Source organism: Gorilla gorilla, chromosome 4 (genome assembly GCF_029281585.2).
Source record: "Gorilla gorilla gorilla isolate KB3781 chromosome 4, NHGRI_mGorGor1-v2.1_pri, whole genome shotgun sequence".
NCBI classification, from domain to species: domain Eukaryota; kingdom Metazoa; phylum Chordata; class Mammalia; order Primates; family Hominidae; genus Gorilla; species Gorilla gorilla.
Window position 1 is genome coordinate 46,519,868 of NC_073228.2, and position 17,032 is coordinate 46,536,899.

General features: G+C 38.8%; 1 protein-coding gene across 28 annotated transcripts in view; it reads right to left on the minus strand.

The window, feature by feature from the left end:
- Nucleotides 1-17,032, minus strand: part of KANSL1 (KAT8 regulatory NSL complex subunit 1) — a 194,578-nt gene that overhangs the window by 60,868 nt on the left and 116,678 nt on the right. For all 28 annotated transcript variants that reach the window (XM_055387798.2, XM_055387799.2, XM_055387803.2 and 25 more), the window contains one exon: nt 2,234-2,375. In XM_055387798.2, coding sequence (XP_055243773.1) covers nt 2,234-2,375 — 142 coding nt within the window. The remainder of the gene's footprint in view (nt 1-2,233; nt 2,376-17,032) is intronic.

The following is a 17,032-nucleotide window of genomic DNA, read 5'->3' on the forward strand; positions in this document are numbered from 1 at the left end:
ACTTCTGAGTGATGAGCTGAAGAATAAAGCATGAACCAAATGAGGTGAGTATCTTCTTATACACAGCTAGTGAGACTATAAACTGACACTGCCAAAATACTTCTCTAAAGTATGCATTAAGAACATAAAAGAGCATTCATACCTTTGACTGAGATAAAGATATTTATCATGGCATACTTAATTTAAATAACAAACGTAACTTAAATAGTCAACAAAGAAAGCCAATAGCATGCAGCCATTAAAAATGTTTTCCAAAAACCAACTGGGAAATATTCAGGGCACATATATAACATGACTGTATTTGAACAAATTACTTATGTGCTAGGAAAATGTACCATAATGTTGGTAGCAAGATAATTTTGGGCTGTTGGGTTGTTTTTTTTGGGGGGGGGGGGGGGGGGGGGGAGGGTGGCTGTCTTCTATACTTCTATGTAATTTCAAAGTTTCCTGAGAATTGATACACAGTATTTCATCAATTCTAAGAGGTACTCTCCCCACGTCAACAACTTTTAAATCAAGATGCATTTTACAATTTCTGTTATGCCCTAGTTTAACTGAAATAATTTCTTTGTCGTACTTAAAACAATGGTACATCTTACAATCAATAGCATCTTAAGTTGTATGAAATGTAGCAGTTTTATAACAAGGAACTAAGATGATATAACATATACACATATATAAACCCACATATATATTTATGAATGTATATAAAAAGATGAAGCAACACTTATGACTACTACTGTACTAATCTCAGTTGTTACTAAGAGACTCTAGTTCTCAAATATAGAAATTCCCACTTAACTACTGGCTATAAAAACCTAGAAACAGACACTGAAGAGGTGTCTCTGATAGAGAAAGACTGTGTTTTTCTCCTCAGTACAGGCATATCCAGTCACCTCCTAGTTATTCTTAGTCATCATTCCAGTTCAAGTTCTACAAATCTCACTTTAAAATTTCCTTTGTGAAGACTTGGGAAAGCAAAATATGCACCAAATCTAGAATGTTTATTAGTTTTGTTCCAGCTGATTTTTAAATAAGTAAATCAGGATTTAATTTGTACTCTACCCTAAGGGAACAAACTAGTAAGAATAAAAAAGTGAGCCCTCTGGACTGTGTCCTCAATTAAAGTATGCTCTATTGAACTTTTAGGGGGAGGGGGAATATATATATATGTATGTATCTCCAATCTGGAAAGAAGCTATAAGTCCGCAGTGACATTTTTAGAATAAAAGTTTAAATGATTAGACAGCCCACAGAACTTTCACTTCAAACCCTGATCATTCTGTTCATTTTATCAGTTGATCAACCTTCAACTTTTGGCCTACTAATTTAATGGATACTGTTCACAGGAAAGCCATTTTCTTAAGGCTTTGACTAGTACTAAGGTCAAAAAAGCATTTTGACCCTTATTTTTAGTAGCAATAGACTTTTTCTAGACATGGGTCTACATAAAGATAGAGCTCAGCCACACCAAGCTAATATAAAAAATACTTTGCAAGAATGTAAGCTTCATGAAGGTAGGATTTTTGAGAACACTGCTGAGACACAGTAAGCACTTAAAATAATGGTACATCTTACCATCAGTAGCATCTTAAGTTCTATGAAATGTGGCAGTTTTATAACAAGGAACTAACAAATATAAATCTAACAAATATGACAGTTAACATCAATGGCTTGCTTGCATTATTCAGTCTGTTTTCCTTGTTTCCTGTTAGCTCAGATACCCACAGTTTTGTTCTAAATACACGTTCAATTAAACATTATATTCTAATAGTGTTTTCCTTTTTATGAGACAGGTCTTTCTTAGTTGTCCAGGCTGGAGTGTGATGGCACAATCTTGGCTCACTGCAACCTCCACTTCATGGGCTCAAGCGATACTCCCACTTCAGCCTCCTAAGTAGCTGGGACTACAGGCACATGCTATCATGCTCAACTAATTTTTGTAATTTTTGTAAAGACAAGGTCTCACTATGTTGCCCAGGCTGGTCTCGAACTCCTGAGCTCAAATGATCCTCCTGCCTTGGCCTCCCAAAGTGCTGGGATCACAAGAGTGAGCCACCACGTGCAGCCACATCAGGTTCTTAAATTAAACCACTATATCAGGTCATTAAACCATTTACTTTGCAATAGTTAAGAAGAGGGTTATGGGGGTTATGTGGTGGGAGGGGATGTGAGAAAAGCGATATTGATAGTTTTCGGCAGCATTTAAAAACATCAGATACTTATCCCTTACCTTATTAGCACGTATCTGTTTGTAAATGTCTGTTTGCTGACGAATTCGATATTCCAAGTCAGAAACATGAGCCTGAAGCCAGTTCCAGCGGCTGACAATAGCTGCCCGGTCTGCAGCCCATTTCCATTCTGACCTGCGTCTCCTAAAAGGAAATAAACTGAGTGAAATCCAAGAGTAGCAGTAATATCTATACCAGATTGCGGGGTGGGGAGTGGAATTTAACTTTTAAAGGCCCTTGCAGAGACTAACTCTAGTGTCAAGAAAAACCCAAGAGAGAGACAGACACCTCCCGCTCGTCAGGATGCACATGGATATAAACTTCCAAATAGGTATTTCCCAAATTAAGTGGAACTGCGTTCTAGCATCCTGATCCTGTGGCACACAGTTTCTCTGAAATCCCATTAATTTCTCTGGGACAATAAAACTATTGTCCATGCCAAAATAAAACATACATTAAGAATAATCTATACAGGAAATCCAACTGACACTAAGAATTATTAAAACTAATAAAGAATTCAGCAAAAGTGTTCAGTAAAGAATATTTAAAAACTAATAAAGTAGAAAATATTCATTAAGTACCATTCATAACACCAACAAGACTAATGATATATTAAATATCTTTACAGAGAAAATAACGCCTGAAAGCATGAAGATCTATACAAATGGTAGGACACATTTTTTTAGGATGGCGATTCTCATGAACATCTATAAATTCAAAGAAATTCCAATCAAATTGCCTACAGTATTTTTAATGAAAGCTGAGAAACAGATCCAAAAGTTCACATGGAATAAAGGACCAACAGCAAGAAATTTGCAAGAAGGCATGATGCAAATACACATTACCAGATAGCCAGATTTGCTGCAAAACTACAGAGAGCCTCAAAACGTAGAACTAGATACATAAAAGATAACGGGAAATTTTTAAAAAATCAGATCAGTGCAGAAACGATCAAACTACTCAATAAATAGTACTAAACTGGCCAGTTCTTTAAAGGAAAAAGTAAAATTAGTTCCCTTCTTCATGATATAATTACAAAATTTTGGCATTTCAAATTGCTAAATATGAACAGCCAAACTTAAAAGAACATCTTCGGGACTTAGAGCAGGGAGCATTTCTTAGATAATACACAAAGATTTCACCTACTTTTCAACATACAATAGAAAATCTAATAAAGTTAAAAGGCAAACTACATTTTGGTGGAAGATATCTAACACATATAACTGACGATTAAACATCAGAATATGTAACAGAAATCTCAGAAATAGGATAAAAGAAAAAAAGACAATCTTAACAGAAATAGGAAATTCACATAAAAGGCAAATAATAAATATATAAAAATGTGTCATCTCGTTAAAATTTGGTTAAAATATAAATATTAGGTAAAACATTAAGATGCTGTTTGAAATCTGGATGGGAAAATGCACAGTCTGATAAAGCCAACAGGTGGTGAGAAATGGAAAAGAGCAATTAATATACTGCTGGTAACAGTTAAAATTGGAACCACCATTTTTGAAAAATAATTTGAAAATACTTAGCGAGGTGTAAAATGTGCATACCCAACCATCATGATACTGTATTTTTTTTTTTTTTTTTCTGAGAGGCAGGGTCTCACATTCTATCATTGAGGCTGGATTATGGTGGTGCAATCACAGCTCACTGTAACCTAGAGTTCCTTTGCTTAAGCTATCCTCCCACCTCAGTCTCCCAAGTAGCTAGGATCAGGAGCATACTACATACCTGGCTTTTTTTTCTTTCTTTCTTTCTTTTTTTTTTTTTTTTTTTTTTGAGATGGAGTTTCTTTCACTCTGGTTGCCCAGGCTGGAGTGCAATGGCGCAATCTCGGCTCACCACCAACCTTCGCCTCCCCAGGTTCAAGCGATTCTCCTGCCTCAGCCTCCCGAGCAGCTGGGATTACATGCATGCGCCACCACGCCCGGCTAATTTTGTATTTTTAGTAGAGACGGGGTTTCTCCATGTTGGTCAGGCTGGTCTCAAACTCCCAACCTCAGGGGATCCGCCCACCTCGACCTCCCAAAGTGCTGGGATTACAGGCATGAGCCACTGCACCCAGCCCTGACTAACTTTTTTTTGAGACGGAGTCTTGCTCTGTCGCCCGGGCTGGAGTCCAGTGGCATGATCTCGGCTCACTGCAAGCTCCGCCTCCTGGGTTTACGCCATTCTCCTGCCTCAGCCTCCCGAGTAACTGGGACTACAGGCGCCCACCACCACGCCTGGCTAATTTTTGTATTTTTAGTAGAGACGGGGTTTCACTGTGTTAGCCAGGATGGTCTCGATCTCCTGACCTCATGATCCACCCACCTCGGCCTCCCAAAGTGCTGGGATTACAGGCGTGAGCCACTGAGCCTAGCCCCACTGGCTAATTTTTAATAAAAAATGTTGTGGAGATGGGGTCTTGCTATGGTGTCCAGGTTGTTCTCAAACTCCTGACCTTTAGCCTCCCAAAGACACGAGCCACTATGCCCAGCCATGAAATTCTGTTTCTGAGAACATAAACTACACATTCCTCTGCATAAGGAAACAGGTTCACTGGAGGAGAGTCTGTAATAGATAAAAACTAATTATATTCTAATTCTGCTGAAATTGGTAAATAAACTATAATTTATTCATTTAATAGTTCTATAGTAATAAAAATAAAATTAACGACATCTGTATGTATCAACATGATTAAATCTAAGAACACAATGTTGAATGAAACAACTACAAAAAAACTAAACAAGATTAAGTACACACAAGTAGTGAAGGAATTTGATGAAATACTATCTAGCAATTTATTTACTGTATGTATCAACATGACCTAATCTCAAAAATGGGGAATGCAAAAGCTGCACAAAAATAAACAAATAAACATTCATAAGGATTGTTACCAATACAGATAACTGAGGAATATATTTTAAAATGCCTAAAACTGACATACAACAAATTTACAATCAAGCTCCTCATTATCTCTGGAAAGGGGATGGAGAAGTTGGATTTTAGCTCTACCTATAATGTTTGACTTCTCATGTAAAAAAACAAAGATGGAAATGTGACAACATTAACATTGTTTAAATATTACACTGGGGATACATGGTGTCTACTATATTCTGTAATCTAAATATTTCATAATCTACCACAAAACTATTTTCCCAGAAAGCAGCAGCAGTCACACAGCCCTCAGCCCCACTTCCCATCAGGATACACACACTCACTGCTAAAACTTATGACTATAGGTGAACTTGAACACAGTCTCCCATAGGGGCAAAATACAAAATGTCAAAAATAAAAAAGAACAAATCTGACCACGACAGAGTAAGACATGAATTAATACTTAATCATACCATAATAATTAAGACCAAGGGTAGTAATGGTATTTTAACTTTTGTATGGACCAAACATAAACCATTCAAACCAACCACTGTGATAATTATCAATTATGTCTCTTCTTTTAGAAAGAAAACATTTTACAGTTCCCTAATTTTGATGGAACCACTTCAAGATAAAAAGATACTTTTAAAGTACAGTTATCTGCTTCAATGTTGGCTGCAGGTCTAGCTCTACCCTAAATCCAGGAAATGATCTCAAGAGATCAATAAGAAACTAGGGATCATTCTTGAACAAGAAAAATGCCCCCTACCCACAAAGAGACAAAACTAGTTAACCCTCGTATTTTATTCCCACCTTTCCTTACTCTTCAAGGCTTACCACCTTTCTATCCTGCAAAATCTTTTGGATTTATAGATTCCTTTCATTCCTAAAACTACCACCACACCAGGTCCCCATCTATCACCATTGGGCAATCCCAACAGCCTCCTTAGCTGCTCTTCCCAACACCAGTCAATCATACTACTTTTCCTCAATCAACTCCCCTCACACCTTTTTCATCCTGGCATTCTAATGTTTAAGGAACCATGCAGCTCCTTTGAAAATACAAAAGGAAAAGAAAATTACTTAAAACATTTTAGTTCGCATGAACTTTGATAAATACACTTTTTCTTGGATATTAATGAAAGTCTTATGTCCCCTACACAGGTATTTACCTAAATAACAATACAAAGCGAGCCTCCTGATAATATGTTTTGGATAATATGGTTAATAAACTAATTAAAGAAAGGCAAGACAGCACTAAGGAATACTAACAATTCCCAATTTATGAACAAGTTTCATTTTACAAGTCTATCTGTGATATGATGGTTTAGAACTCGAAGTGATTTCCAGGAGAAAGTTGTTACAACATTATTCTTCCATAATGCTGCTCAAACTCTGATCATCTCCAATGAAAAATGGAAAACCACAACTCAAGCGTCCAAAAAGTATCTTGTGTTCAAAATACCAGCAACATGAGCAGAAAGCTAAACTGTTATTAAGCGTGAGAGGTGTACAGTTAACAAGTCTGGATAAGATATGAAGATGTTACCATACTCCAGTGGCAGAGCAGAGCACCACTAAACAGTAACACAAGAATAAGAGCTTCACATCTTTTGTTCCTTAACAAAAACAAGCTATATAAACTCAGCTTATCAGAGGTAAAGATAGACTTCCTCCTCAATATTCGAAGTGTAAATTTATCACTCTGACAATTTACAGCTCAAAACAAGGGACACACATTGAACATTAGGGACATGTTTAATGTTATACCATACAGACTTCAGGAAAGAACACAGGACTAAGGTTGCAGAATAATACTTTAAATACAATGAGGACTTGGTTTCTAATATAGTCATTATCAATAATGAAGAAAATCACGTGGATTCTAACACTGATGAGTCAACTCATTCCTGATGCTTGTTTCTGTGCTTAGTGAAATAACTGTTTTAACTATGTGTCTGAGTAGGACACTAGAATGCCTTAGAACGTTTGATTTTACTGTGTGCTTTATCCTAGTCCATACAAAAACATGTACTATATATACCGTAGTTATCACCTGAGTGGGAATTCTTTTCAACTCGTATTTTGCTCCTTGCTTTTATAAACTTTTTATTGGTAAAAATGGCTTTGTCTCCATGTGCTATACAAAAATTCATTAAAATGTTACATGATGAATTACTTTTTGGTTACCTAAATGCAGTATCAATATTTGCTTTTGTGACACCACATGAATAGCACATCTTAATGTTAACCAGCTATGTGCTAGTATTGGTTTACCTAAGAAATATTTGTTGTATATAAATATTTCATTAGCTATGAACTTGTACTTTAATCGTTCTTTTTACACAGTTAGACTATTACCACAGAGAATTGAGAATGCTCTGTTGACTCTAAGAACATAGATCTTTCCTGTGTTTGTTTCACACTGCTTTTGAGCTAGGTAGTGAGTACCTGTGAGTGGTTTTTTGTTGTTTTCTTCATGTGACTCAACAATTTTAAGACTTCTCATTGGTGAAATCTATGGTGAAACCCCATCTCTACTAAAAATAAAAAAAATTAGCCAGACGTGGTCGCGCACGCCTGTAATCCCAGCTACATAGGAGGCTGAGGCAGGAGAACTGCTTGAACCCAGGAGGTGACGGAGGCTGCCGTGGGCCAAGACCACACGCCACTGCCCTTCAGCCTGTGCAACAGAGTGAGACTCCCTCTCCAAAAAAAAAAAAAAAAAAAGCGCCCTCTATAAACGCACTGAAACCATACAGTAAAAGTAATTAATTTTTTTCCTTGCAAATTCAGGGTTCAGCTTACATGTTGGCTAAAAATTAATTTTTGTTTTTAGTTCTTTAAAGTTATTAATAGTCAATGGGTTTAAAAGGGATTATCAATAGATCAACTCTTTTGTATTTATTAGATAAGTAGCACCAAAAGCTAGACATTGAACCACATGGAACACCACATGTTGACTACCAGGCCTAGTGCCTCTAATTAAGTCACCTAATTCTATTCTAAGATGGGAAATTTGTATGTCAATCCAGTAGAACAGGGCTGGTGGATTATGCTTCTCTTCCCTGATGTATTAACATAAATTTTTTTAAATCTCATTAAGGCAACAAACATACCAGAAAAACCCGAATGGTGGTAATTTCAACTTTGATTCTGATTTCAGTCCCATCTCGATTCTTTCCTTTTAATGAAACAAAGGTTCTATTAGCCAACTAAAGTAAAATGACTGTTCACAGCGAGCTACACAGTGCTACATTCACACTGGTAGATAAATTGACAAAGGATTATGTGCTACTTCCAAGTGTGCAGGAAATCCTGAGACATCTAAGTTCTGAAATCTCCAGGTTATTTAGATAACTTTTAAAAACCAAAAGATTCAAATAAAACTGAGATCATCCCAGAGCGTAAAATTGCCAGATTAACAGTTTTCAGGGTAAGAGTTAGGGTCACTGTGGGGCAGGAATGAGAAATCTTGAAATTGCTGAGTCACATGAAAAAAACAAAAACAAAAAACCACTCACAAGTACTCACTACCTAGCTCAAAAGCAGTGTGAAACAGAGGGAAGATCAGGAGACAAGTTCTCACTTTTACTTAATGTGATCCTAAACATATAAATTGACCTCTGCAAATAAGAACAACATCTGCTTCACAAAGTTGTGATAGCCATACAATGATGTAATCCTAACTGCAACCTAAAATGTATGTATTAGATAAGAATAACAATTTAGTCAGCCGGGCATGGTGGCTCAGGCCTGTAATCCCAGCACTTTGGGAGGCCGAGGCAGGCAGATCACAAGATAAGGAGTCTGAGATCAGCCTGACTAACATAGTGAAACCCCGTCTCTACTAAAAATACAAAAAAAAAAAATTAGCCAGGCTTAGTAGCACGCGCCTGTAATCCCAGCTACTCAGGAGGCTGAGGCAGGAGAATCGCTTGAACCCGGGAGGCAGAGGTTACAGTGAGTCGAGATCGTGCCACTGCACTCTAGCCTGGGGGACAGAGCAAGACTCTGTCTACAAAAAAAAAAAAAAAGAAATAACAATTTAGTCATTATAACCATGGATTTAAATTCCATATCAAAAAGGTACAAAAAAGGAAGAAAAACAGAATAAGATTAAAGAAAAACCTCTCAGATAAATTCAGGAAACAAGTGTTTTCAGTTAGCAACAAGCCATATTCTGAGAGTTTCATGAGCTTTGAACTTTAGAGTCATCTAAAAGTTCCACTCTAAACAGAAAAATCAAAGTAGTCTATTAGAATAGACATTGCATTATCAGTGACATTACCACCAAATTTAAAAAGATGGAGGGGATAAAGCACAAGGAGAAAAGAAGAGAACCAAACTGTCCAGAGTTAAATATCCCACATTTTAGTTGTAAAGTAAAACCCAGGAAAAAACTCGGACACATACTTCGTCTTAACCCATTCTCATCTGTCACATGACCTAGGTTGTGTCAGCTTTCTACAGATATCTGTAGTAATTGGAACAAATGTACCAGAGCCAATACTTTTTTTTTTTTTTGAGATGGAATCTCACTCTGTCACCCAGGCTGGAGTGCAGAGGCACAATCTCAGCTTACTGCAACCTCTGCCTCTCCGGTTCAAGTGATTCTCCTGCCTCAGCCTCCTGAGTAGCTGGGATTACAGGTGCCTGTCACCATGCCTGGCTAATTTTTGTGTTTTTAGTAGAGACGGGGTTTTGCCATGTTGGCCAGGCTGGTCTCGAACTCCTGACCTCAAATGATCCGCCTGCCTCAGCCTCCCAAAGTGCTGCAGTTACAGGTGTGAGCCACAGCACCCAGCCCCAGAGCCAATTCTGCCTAAACTGCCAATTCATCCTGACAGACCCTTGAAATTGAACACGGCACTTTTGTCTTACTGCTCCAACTAGATTACCTCTAATATTTAAATGAAATTTGTGTAGTTTTAGTGGTTTATTTCAGCCAAGCATTTAGCCCACCATGAACTCACTCTATCCTTCTTCCTTCCATTTAACAAATATTTAAGCAACTATTAGTTACCAAGAATTAGACTAGGTTAGGGATGCAAAAACAAGAACTGTGGCTAAAGTTTACAATTTAATGGGGCAGATAGATGTTAATAATCAAATAATCATATAAAATATACGATAAGAGATCCTAACTATGTCAGATTTAGACTGGGGGATCTAGAAAGACTTGTGATATAAATATTTAAACAGACCTCCAAAGCATAAAATAGGACTTGGATGCACAAACTGGTAGGGCTTGGGGATGTGGAGCAGAAGACACTAGGTGGAACTGTGGTGTGTCACAAAGAAACAACATGTACACAATGGTTATGTGGTTAGAGCTCCAACAGTGAACAACGAAAAGAATTCATTCAACCTGACAATGGACACAGGTAGGCAGGGCCAGGTCACACAGAACCTGGCAAACCATGTTAATCTTATAAAACAATATAAGCAATCCTCATCTTTCCTCATGCTCTTTTATTTATCTCAGACCCTGTTTGAATGAAAATTTACAAATACAAGCTAAAAGATAATAAACTCCCAAAAAACCATCAACCAATTTCAACTATCAACTTTTGGCGAATCCTACCTCATCTATAACATCTATCTCCCATCCCTATGAATTATTTTTAAGCCAATTCCCAACATCACATCATCACCTCTAAATATTTCGGTATGTTTCTAAAACGTAAGGTCTTTTAAGAATATATACCAGTATATTTTATAATCTAAAAAACAATAATTCCTTTATGTTAAATATCCAGTTACTGGTTAAATTTCCTGGATTGTCTCAGTTTTCTCCAAATCAGAGTCAAATAAGATCCACACAATTCATTTACTTAATACATCGCAAGCTCATAACACGCTCCTCCTCATTTTCTTTCCTCACAATTTGTGGAAGAGACAGCACTATCTGTCCTTTAGAATTTCCTCCATTGTGGATTTTACTGACTGTGCCTTTAACACAAAGCCCATACTTCTAAACTTGATAATTTGACACCTCTAGGCTGGCCGTGCTGGCTCATGCCTGTAATCTCAGCACTTTGGGAGGCTGAGGTGGGTAGAGCATTTGAGGTCAGGAGTTCAAGACCAGCCTGACCAACATGGTGAAACACTGTCTCTACTAAAAATACAAAAAAATTGGCCAGGCGTGGTGGCCTGGGCCTGTAGTTCCAGCTACACGGGAGGCTGAGGCAGGAGAATTGCTTGAACCCAGGAGGCAGAGGTTGCAGTGAGCCAAGATCACGCCACTGCACTCTAGCCTGGGCGACAGAGTGAGACTCTGTCTCAAAAATAAACAAACAAACAACCTTTAGTAGTTTGATACATTTCATTTTCTGTAGGTCAGCTGATAAATTTTTTTTGTACATTAAATTTTTACATGTTTAAGATTGAGATATGTTTTAAAATACACTCAATCTTTTAAAAATCATTTAAGGTACTTTAAACTCCTTTCGATACCCGTCAGTCAGATTTTTCATCAAACATGGTAAACATATACATATTATATACTCTGCCTAGCACAATAAAAGAAATGTAATTGTTTGTCATACCCTATGCAAATTTCCAACCGGAAAATACCCAGAAGCATCTTCTAACACTAAAACCCACGTCTCTCCAGGAAAGTTTTTCCTTGTGCATCGTACCTCACAATTCACTCTTTGTCCTCTTCAAGCTTAGTTGGATCCTCTTATTTTGTTATTTGTATGTGCTATTATTTCCAAGTCATGTCATATATATAACTGGTCTCCAACTAGATTATCCATGCCTCCTTATGGGAACTACCATGTGTTTTAACTGTAAGACAATTTTTAATGATGTCTGCACACACGTAGTTTACAAGTAAATTTGCAAAAAATATAAACAATATGAGAGTTTTAGCTGATGCCTTATCCTGTTTAATTCTCAAATGTTTATATTTTAAAAACACTTAACTAAAGTATTCTAATGGAGGAAAAAATGGCATGACAAAGAAGTATGGAAATGGCTTACAGTTCTTGACTGGCTGTAGGACTGAACATGGAATTTTGAGCATGAAGATTTTGAGCAAAATACTATGCTACTTACTGTGTCTTTTTTCTTTTTTCTTTTTTTTTTAGACAAAGTTTTGTTCTTATCGCCTAGGCTGGAGTGCAATGAATGGTGCGATCTCGGCTCACTGCAACCTCCGCTTCCCAGGTTCAAGCGATTCTCCTGCCTCAGCCTCCCAAGTAGCTGGGAGCCTCCCAAGTAGCTCCCAAGTGCCCGTCACCACGCCTCGCTAATTTTTCGTATTTTTAGTAGAAACAAGGTTTCACTTGGACAGGCTGGTCTCAAACTCCTGACCTCAGGTGATCCACCCACCTCGGCTTCCCAAAGTGCTGGAATTACAGGCGTGAGCAACCTCACATGGTCTACTGTGTCTTTTTTAGAGAATAAGACTGTTATGTTTCAAGAATAAAGCAAATGACAAATAGTGAAAGGCTCTCAGTTATTCAAAGTACTGCCATTCCAGAGCAGCTCCTCCAGAGTGAATTAATTTTCTGTCTACTTTTCTTCCTTTCAAAAGTTAAACTGAGGTTAGAATGTTCAAATTCTATATGTGATACTAATTTCTCTTTCAAAGAGATTGCTTGAGGCCGGGCATGGTGGCTCAGGCCTGTAATCCCAGCACTTTGGGAGGCTGAGGCGGGCAGATGACTTGAGGTCAGGAGTTCAAGACCAGCCTGACCAACATGGTGAAACCCCGTCTCTACTAAAAATATGAAAATTAGTAGGGAATGGTGGTGGGTGCCTGTAATTCCAGCTACTTGGGAGGCTGAGGCAGAAGAATTACTTGAACCCTAGAGACAGAGGCTGCAGTGAGTGAGATCACGTCATTGCACTCCAGCCTGGGTGACAAGAGTAAAACCCTGTCTCAAAAAAACAAAAACAAAAACAAAAAAACCCAAAATGATCACTTGAGCTCAGGACTTCGAGACCAGCCTGGGCAACAGGTGAAACCCCATGTCTCTACAAAAAAATACAAAAATTAGCCGGGAATGGTGTTCGAGACCAGCCTGGGCAACAGGTGAAACCCCATGTCTCTACAAAAAAATACAAAAATTAGCCGGGAATGGTGGTGCAAGCCTAAGGTCCCAGCTACTCAGTAGGCTGAGGAGGGAGGATCGCTTGAGCCTGGGAGGTCAAGGCTGCAGTGAGTCGAGACTGCACCACTGTACTCCAGCCTGGGAAGCACAGCAAGACCTTGAGAGACACACACACACACACACACACACACACACACACACACACCCACCCACACACACACACACCCAGAAGGGTGAAGGAGCAGAAAAGTACAGTGTATTGAGGCAGGGTCCCCCTTTCATCCCTACTACCCCAGTCCCACATATTCCACAGGGAGAACTTGCCTCCGGCTATCTCTAGAAGAATGAGAGAATTTTAACACTAAATCCAACAGAAAAACATCTTCTTTCTCACTTTGAAAATACGGTTTATTGGAAAAGAGTATGGTGTCTGGAGTCAGAGAACACTGAGTTCCAAATCCTGGCCCCACCACTTAGCTAGCTATTATCATTGAGCCCCCAGTCAGCTACTGAGAAATCAAAAAAGTTCCAACGCACAATCTCCAGGAATAATGCTCCAACTTTAGTAAGTGTAAGAATTGCCTGAGAGAGTTAAGTCTCACGTACCTTTATGAAGAAAAAGCCTCTTAGTTATTATGTAAGATATCTATGAGACCATACTTTTTTTGTTTTGTTTTGTTTTTGAGATGGAGTCTCGCTCTTTCGCCCAGGCTGGAGTACAGTGGCACGATCTCAGCTCACTGCAACCTCTGCCTCACGGGTTCAAGCGATTCTCCTGCCTCAGCCTCCCGAGTAGCTGGGATTACAGGCATCCACCACCACGCCTGGCTAATTTTTGTATTTTTAGTAGAGACGGGGTTTCACCATGTTGGCCAGGCTGGTCTCAAACTCCTGACCTCAGGTGATCTACCCACCTCGGTCTCCCAAAGTGCTGGGAATACAGGTGTGAGCCAATGCACCCAGCTGAGACCATATTTTCAGAAATAGTCCTTAAAGACACTGAGGTTTAGCAACAGAACCCATCTTCAAGAAAATGAGTTGAACCAAAAATTAATTTGTTAATAAACTTACCAGTTCTTAAAAATAAATGTGGTAAAAAGGAATTGAGGTGATATGGAAACAAAACAAACAACAAAGTGAATAAATAGAAGAAACCCTGGTACAGGCAAGGTGGTGTAGACTCTATTCTTTCTCCCAGCTCATCCCTGTTCTAAGCACAATTATAAATCCTGCAAATAACACAAGAGGCAATCAAAGGAAAACTCTGAAAGATAGAAAAGGGAAGGCAAACTAGTTAAGGGCCCCAGGACTAAAGGAACAACACAGTGACAAAAGCATCTAATAAACACTATCCAACCAAAAGAAGGTAACCCAAGTTTGGCATTTCCTGGCTTCCAAGAGAGCAACAAAGAGCATCTCAGACAGGATCATTCCCTGCCTCCATATAAGGGAAGTATTTCCTTCAATACCAGGGAAGCACTGCAGCAACAGCAAGGGGGATGGATCAGGAGGTCTGCTAATAATAGGAAGCCAGAGGAAACGTTATTGCCCCATTTCTCAATTTCTTTTTACGGCAAATACTCATTATGTCTAATTTGTCTCTTCTCACTGTTTCTTTAACACAGGGTTTCAACCCACTATTGCACCAAAGCTGCTGGTCAAGGTCACCAATGACCTCCACTGTACTAAATCCAATTTCCACATTTCAGTCCTTACCACCCTTGATCCATCAGCAGTATCCAACAAAGGTGATTACTCCCTCCTTCAAATACTTTCTCCACTTCTCTTTCAAGACATACTAACCTGGCTTTTCTATTGTCTTTTTGAATTCCTTGTAAGACTGCATATGCGAAATCACTAAATCTTCTTTCCTACACCTCCTTCCTAGGTGATCTTACCCAAACTCACGGCTTTAAGTATCCAACTATGTTTCTGACTCCCAAATTCCTACCTCGAGCTGAAATCGCTCCCCTCAACTCCAGATTCCTGTTTCTACCTGCCTACTCAACACTTCTATTTGAATGTCTAAAAAGTGTCTCAAACTTTACATGATCAAAATGAAGTTGATACTTTCCCCTCCCCAACTCCTATATGCCATCCCAAACCTGCTTCAACTAGATGGATCTGTTCAGGTCAAAAACCTCCATGTAATCCTTAATTTCAACCCCCTACCACCTCTATCTCTCTCATAAACACACTCAATTGGCAAATCTTATTGGCACTGTCTTCAAATATATCCAGTATTCAGCCACTTCTTGCCACTTCATTGTTAGTACTTTGGTTGAATCTTTCTAGATGAGTCCAAGAGCCTCTAAGTGGGCTTCTAGCTCTCACCCTTGACCACTTTCAGGATATTATCATGAACATAGCAGCCAGCCTAATATTGTATAAAAGGATAAGTTCGATCATGTCACTCCTCTACCCAAAACCTAGCCTAGTTGTTTACCATCTCTAAAAACCCAAGTCCTGACAACGACCCTGTAAGGCCTCAAACAGAGAGCCTCTATCACCCAATCCCTGCTACCTCTCTGGCCTCATCTCCTGTTCTCCTCCTGGCTCATTCCATTCCAGTCACCGCTGTTTGCTGAACATGTTAGGCAAGCTGTCACCCACAGGACCTTTTATTTGCTATTCCTAAAGCAGATATCCTCACTTTCTTCAGGTCATTTCCTTACATGACACTTTATTAAGGCTTTCCCTTAACTGTCCTATAAAATTGCAACCCCTCTCCAAATACCCCCTACACACCTTTCTTTCCCGCTTCCTGGCTTTATTAATAGAACCTTCATGAAAATTATTTTTAATTATCTATCTTTCTTACTGTCTGCTTCCCCCACTAGAATCATATCCGGAAAACAGAGATTTTTGTCTTGTTCACCATAATATCTCTGGGTGCTTGGAACAATGCCTAGCAAATGGCAGGTACTCAAATATTTGTTCAAAGGGAAGGAAGGAAGCAGGAAGAGAGAGGGAATGAGGATAACAGGTTGGAACTATGATCCTAACTTTTCCTTACAAAAGATTAAAACCAAAGTAATTCCAGACTGAAGCTAACCCCTTTTCTCATCTGGTGCTAACAGACCTCATAAAACTAACTCTGGCCTCCTCATAAAACTAACTCTGGCCTCTAATGCTGAAAGCGAGTCAAGCAATTATAGTCCACACTCTTAGTCCAAGTATACACAAACCAGGGAAAATAAAGCTATATTACAAAGTGAAAACTACCAACAAGATATTTGAGAGCTTTTCTTTTTTTGGAGATAGGATCTTGCACTGTCACCCGGGCTGAAGGGCTGTGATGCAATCATAGCTCACTACAGCCTCAATCACCTGAGCTCAAGCAACCACTCTCACCTCAGTCTCTGCAGTAGCTGGGACCTCAGATGTGCACCACCACGCCCAGCTAATTTTTTTTTTCATAGAAATGGAGCCTTACGATGTTGCCCAGGCTGGTGTCAAACTCCTAGGCTCAGGTGATTCTCCTGCCTCAGCCTTTCAAAATGTTGGGATTACAGGCGTGAGCCACTGCACCCAGTCTAATCCCAACCATACACAACTTGAATGGAAACTTGCTGAGGGTACTATAGATGTTCCAGAGTAAAAACGTTTCCGCTTTTACACATGGTAAAATACAAAATTCTCACATCTCAATTTCTATGCTTTTGCAAACCACTTACTAACAGAATCGTGAATTATATGATACATGTAAGACAGTTAAGTTTTATTGGCAGATTTCGATTCTGCCACATCAAATTGAAAAATATTCTGTCATGTTCATCATTATATATTATATAAATTTGCCTCCCTCAAAACCCACCACCCCACCAAAAAAAAACCCTTAAGAAATAATTTTTAATGACATAGACC